The 6,044-nt window shown below is 42.9% G+C and overlaps 1 protein-coding gene across 1 annotated transcript; it reads left to right on the top strand.

Annotated features, from left to right (window-relative positions):
• The first annotated feature begins 2,116 nt into the window (after positions 1–2,116).
• Positions 2,117–5,820, top strand: LOC124267606 (copper transporter 3-like). The gene is made up of 5 exons (XM_046702574.1): positions 2,117–2,318; positions 3,664–3,795; positions 4,513–4,579; positions 5,261–5,357; positions 5,481–5,820. The coding sequence occupies exons 2-5, from the start codon at positions 3,718–3,720 to the stop codon at positions 5,803–5,805; spliced, it is 567 nt and encodes a 188-aa protein (XP_046558530.1). The 5' UTR covers positions 2,117–2,318; positions 3,664–3,717; the 3' UTR covers positions 5,806–5,820.
• The last annotated feature ends 224 nt before the right edge of the window (positions 5,821–6,044 follow it).

Below are 6,044 nucleotides of genomic sequence, written 5' to 3'. Positions count from 1 at the left end.
GGGTTTGAAGAATTTATCGAAGACGGGAGGACTTACAGCCATGGGAAGGCCGAACAGTAAACGGGGAACACGTGGCCATAAACATGCTTTGTCTTGATTGACAGGTCTGACACAACAATATTACCATAGATACCTTAGATCACGTTGTCCTGGGTTGACGTATTGGGTAATTTGAACCGTCATGGCGACAGATCCGTATGTGTTCTTTATTACAGTATATGATCTGTCTTTAAGCGGATGTTATGGATGTTTATACCTAGGCCACAACCAATGGTTAATTGCTTCAGATGTATTTCTAATCTAAGTGCATGGGTCACGATTTATGAATTAGAACAAATAATTTCTTGCATTTTATAATGCATTTTATAACCTGATGGAATATGGATGATATGAACTAATAAAATGTTAGATCATTTTGATTTTGGCAGTTCGGTGAGTAAAATCCTTTCCCTCATCATCCTGAAGACACTAATGCACCACAAGCGGCACAGAGCCTCTTTCTGGTGTCACCGCCAACACATTGCTTGATGTTTGGTGAAACAGGTGCCAGACTCTCAATACTACTTGTTAGCCCATGCTGATCCTTACGGTAGTCCTTGGCATGTTTTTCTTCCACTCGTCTAATGCGCTGCAGTTCGATGTGCGTAGTAGCCTCCCCTCGTCGTGCCAGGATCGCAGGATAAAATTCATCTTTATTTATGCATTGGTCTGTGAGGCGACCCAAGGTCTCGACTCGAGCGAATCCCTGAAGCTAAAGCATCACCTCTGGCTTTTCAGAGCCGAAATATTGCTCAGGCGATGTTAGATCCAGTGAGTAGTTCCTTATGTGACGGCACGTGACACGTTTATTATCAGGCAAATACGTCAGTCAGTGAGGAAAAGAGCAACAAATAATTAATTTGTTGTGTGAGTATCTAAACAGAAGCTGATGGAGTAGATAACACAGTAGACTGTACGTCTATCGTTCATATGTAAGACTGACATGACACAGAGTATTTCTAGTTTATCGTGAACATCTTCCACTCAGTGTATAGAACAGTGACCCAAGGTCGTGTCATTGTCCGTTGTTGATGATCTGGTCAGAACGTCGGATAGATAGCAATATCAAGGCATGCGCTCATAATAATATAACATAGAATTTATAACAGAGAAAAGCCATATCAATTGCCACACCTCAAATACATATAGGCAAAATGTGACACACGAAAACGAACTGAACCAGTTAAACTGTTCCCATGAATAAAATGTTATTACGTGGAAAGTAAGAAAAGCACCTGACAGATGCAAATGCAAGTTCACAAGGTCAGCTGCGAGTGTGTCCACCTAGAGGTCACGAAAGTCCTCGGAAAGATCACTCAATATCCATAGAATGATTTGGCGGAGTTCCTGCAGCGTTGTTAGAGGATTCGGATGACGTCGTAAACGTTGATCCATTTCATTCCCGGCGTGTTAATGGGTATCAAATCAGGGGATTTTGTTGGCCAGGGTAACGTAACTCGTCGGTGAGTGAGTGTGGTAGGTTTTACGCCGCTTTTAGCAATATTTTCAGCAATATCACGGCGGAGGACACCAGAAATGGGCTTCACACAATGTGCCCATGTGGGGAATCGAACCCGGGTCTTCAGCGTGATGAGCAAACGCTTTAATAACTAGGCTACCCTACCGCACCGTAACTCTCGGTGAAGAGAACTCTTCTCCACTCACCTGCTTCCCATCGCAAGTATTGTCTGCTCTACCGGGGTCGTCGACGTCGATGTTCTGGCGTAGACTTCGTAAAAATGTTCTCGCAGATACAATTCTGTTGGTGTGGTATGGTATGGTATGGTATGGTATGGTATGGTATGGTATGGTATGGTATGGTATGGTATATGGTATGGTATGGTATATGGTATGGTATATGGTATGGTATGGTATGGCATGGGAGCTGAAGACGAATTCCAACCCGGATCTTTAAGTGTATTGTTTTGCGTGTTTTTGGCAAATGTAAGCTTACAATCGGCGTCGCTTTGTGCTAGCCGATCCAAGACGTATAAACAGAGAGACATGTTCATCGGAATGTGATTGCTGACAACAATACTGATATGTGGCTGTCACATTGGACGTAGGTTGAGCAACAGTTGAACCCACAGTCGCTGGGGAAGTGCTGTACTTGTGTTGAGAGATAATCCCACGTCGAGGTCACACTAGGTGGGTCAGAGGTCTCCACAGACAACCCTGTCTGGCATCAGTATGGAGTTTCTCACGGTCGTCCTTATCATACTGAACAATAGGCTCAGCCGACACGGATACGGGGTAGACTAGGGATTCATTACAGGAAGGTAAGGCTGATGGTCCAAGACTTCTCGTAAGTGTAATGGATGATATTGGCGGGTTGTACAGACCCTCCCACGAATACCGTTTGTTGCTATACTCTTCTACAACACCTACAACACAGACTGGAAGATATACTGTAGAACGTCATACGGTGTGGTCCACACGTACATGATCCCACCTGCTTTAGTCTGTATCACAGTCCCTGAACCATATTTTACCCACTGCCTAGCCCTCCCTGTAATGCTAAAGCCCAAAATGTAGCCAGTCCAGATTTCCCCAGGTTCAGGGTCCGTTAACATCTGCAAGAAAACTAACACACTTTGGGGGTCGGGTTACAAAGTAATCATATCTAACTGCCATGGCTGGACGGACCAACATCCTCACCAGTGGTCTGGAATTAGACTAATGCTTAGTCTCTGAATATATATAATTTTGATAGTAACAAACAAGCCCATTTAAATTGAAAAGGAGCCCCAGGGAGTCCAGAACCTGAGGAAATCTAGACTTGCTTTATCTAGGGCTTTAGCACTGCAGAGAGGGCTTGGCAGTAGGGAAAGTAATTTGGTTCAGGGACTGTGAGGCAGACTAGTCTGGAATCTATGGTGTCCCTGGGGCTCCTTTTCAGTCTAAATGGGTTAATTGTTACTATTCAAAATTATATAGATTCAGGGACTTAGTGTTAGTCTATACCAGCTTATTCATGTTCGTGTATCAGAGTGAGTGAATATTGTATAATGCCGCAGTCATCAATAGTTCAGCTATATCACTGCGGCCTGTAAATAACCCAGACTGGAACAAACAGAACAGTGACTGTAAGAAACGATCCACAGCATCGAGACCCGATGACGCTCTACAGATGACCCGTAAAGTAAAAGTTGATAAGATACATGATAGAATTACTTATGATAACAACACGTCAAATAGACAATACAGTGTGTATCTCTTAAAGGAAGAAAGTGTAGTCCAAGATATTTTGTTCGCTTGCCGTTTAACGCCGCACTCTTCCAGCTATATGACGGTGGTCTGTAAATAATCGAGTCTAGACCAGACAATCCAGTGACTGACATCGTGAGCATCAATCTACGTAACTGGGATACGATGACATGTTACATCTTACAAGGGAATGAAAAACATTCTGAGAAACGTATCTGGTGCGACACAAGTTTTAGCACATTGGGATCGAAAGCCTCTGACTTCATCATCTCTAATTTTAGTGGCATCGCCATGGCGGAGATAATTGGTACGGTAGCTATGGCTAGGGAAGACTTGATTCAGATCTTTTCAATATTTATTGTAGTAAATCGACAAAGTTTCTCCGATTGTTCAACTGCGCCACATTTCGCCCTTCAGATCACAGCCACCAAAGCAGCATCCGCACAGCGTTGTCGTGACGTCCACGGGTGAATGGTCACAGACATTCACTTAGTCGATGATCTAACTCATAACGATGCTAGATCACACGACCACATCACTCATCACAAGGTGAGGTTAGATAGTAGGGTGGAGATTTGATTTGACGTCTCTCTTATCAGTACTTCTGTTGTAGCGCGACGTACACCAAATACTAGGAACATGGACACACATTCTCTCTCAAACATGAGATGATGATATTTCCGTTATATTTAGTCCACTGAGTCCACTAAAGAATAACTGCTATGCCACGAGCATGGGTTTATGAATTACTTTCAAACAGTGGTTTCTGGGAAAGGTGAGCGTATTCTGCTCCCCCGGTGGCACCCGTCACAGAGGAAGGCAAGTATATATACGAAAACATACGGGAACGTAATAAGGTAAGTTAAAGATGTCACTTTGGCCCCTGATAACGGAAGTCCTGAAGTGTCCTCTAAATGTCTACCATAAAACCCTAATTTAACAACTTTCAGTCGTTTGGCGCTCTTTCAAATATTCTGTTCCTGTATAGTTTTCCCAGTTATATTCAGAAGATCTTTGCCTTTTTAGACAAATCAGTTTTTCCTGAAACTTCTAAGACATGGATGTAAGAGTACTCACTCCGAGTGCCAAATGCCTCGTGATCATAATGAGGTCTTCCCTGAAGTTTAACGTGTCGGATAGTGATTACAGAGTGGTGAAATCAGGGGTTGTGAGAATAAGAGTTGAGTCTTTTGCGATTGCATAATATTCAAGCAGAGCGTTAGAGGCTTTCGTAGAGCATACTTCACATTACTCCATGTATTTCAGATGTATCTCGCTGGCTCCACAACCCTGCCTTTCTTCGGTCAGACATGGGATCCAGACTCCGTACAGGGTATGTAAGATTCATCAGTCACAGCAAGACAAACACAGGTTTCATTTCAATCACTGTTTTATTTAATACATTTACATCACAATGTCTCAAATATAGATTTGTCAATGATTTGTGTTACCTAAATCTAGAAACAACCTCGGACGGTTAACAGCTGTAGCTTAATATGAAACATCGAGAAAACTTGGAAACATCTTTGTAATTTCACCCTACGGAACACAAGGGAGGCAAGTCTAGTAGCGAGGCCTCCTCTGTAGTGTGTGTTGAGAGTCCTAAAGGCGGATACAGGTCGTCTTCATAAATCATGGTTGATGTTTGACAGCAATTAATACCTATAAGTGCAATATGTCAAGTAATCATTTAAAGAGCGCCATATGATCTGCCTGAAAACCACTGTGATTGGTTTTAATAGGAAAGAAATTAAGATAAAAAATGAGTGATATAGTTTACTGCAGTGTCGATACAAACACAATCAGTATGTGCTCAATTCATTGTCGAATATTTTGTTGCCCGTAGTTGATGTCCGTCGTGAGAGGAATCTGCCACTGATTTGCTTGGTCCAGACTCAATAATTATCAGTTACAGGCAGTTTTGATAAAGTTGGAATATTGCTGACTTGCGCGTAAAACAAACAAATATCAGCAAATGTCTTTGTCTGATCATACTTGCGTCTGTGTGGTCCAGCCCTGGTAGCAGTGTCACTGGTGTCTGCCGTTGTCACTGTGTTCTTCGAGGTCATCAGTGGCTATTTCTTCTACCAGGAACTGACAGTGTCCTTCAGGTTAGAATAATATTTACTCTTACACATCTATATTCCCTTATAATAGTGAAATAACCATTTGTATTATTATATTCTGACAACGGACTTTATACCCCGCTGTTAACGTTATGTCTTCCATTTCAGCTCCACACAGCGACAGCGACGGAACCTCCATGTGTGCCTCACGTGTCTCTATGTTGTGCGAGTCGTTGTGAGCTATCTCCTGATGTTAGCTGTGATGTCTTTCAATGTATGGATATTCGTATGTGTGATTCTCGGCTCCGCCATTGGCTACTTTACTGTGCAGCCAGTGCTTCGATACTACAACTTCCGGCGGATGTTACAGAGAGGTCATGTGACTGGGACGAATGATCGCAACAGGCAAATGATGGAAACAGACCCGCTTAGGCCACACCACGAGTCTGATGAGACACCAATGGTTACCAGACAAAATGAATGTGTAAAATAGACAGTGTTGGAAACATACCCGCTTAGGTCACACCACGAGTCTGATGAGACACCAATGGTTACCAGACAAAATGAATGTGTAAAATAGACAGTGTTGGAAACAGACCCGCTTAGGTCACACCACGAGTCTGATGAGACACCAATGGTTACCAGACAAAATGAATGTGTAAAATAGACAGTGTTGGAAACAGACCCGCTTAGGCCACACCACGAGTCTGATGAGACACCAATGGTTACCAG

This window comes from Haliotis rubra, unplaced genomic scaffold (assembly GCF_003918875.1).
Source record: "Haliotis rubra isolate DU_JTF1 unplaced genomic scaffold, ASM391887v1 Scf1005, whole genome shotgun sequence".
NCBI lineage: Eukaryota > Metazoa > Mollusca > Gastropoda > Lepetellida > Haliotidae > Haliotis > Haliotis rubra.
This window is presented reverse-complemented; position numbering and strand designations above follow the sequence as displayed.

What these genes read in the sequence shown, in the direction of transcription:
- LOC124267606 (XM_046702574.1), top strand. Translation starts at nt 3,718, where the DNA reads ATGGTCACAGACATTCACTTAGTCGATGATCTAACTCATAACGATGCT. An exon ending in GGATCCAGACTCCGTACAGG is followed by an intron (nt 4,580 to 5,260) that starts GTATGTAAGATT and finishes TGTGTGGTCCAG; the next exon opens with CCCTGGTAGCAGTGTCACTG. An exon ending in GAACTGACAGTGTCCTTCAG is followed by an intron (nt 5,358 to 5,480) that starts GTTAGAATAATA and finishes CTTCCATTTCAG; the next exon opens with CTCCACACAGCGACAGCGAC.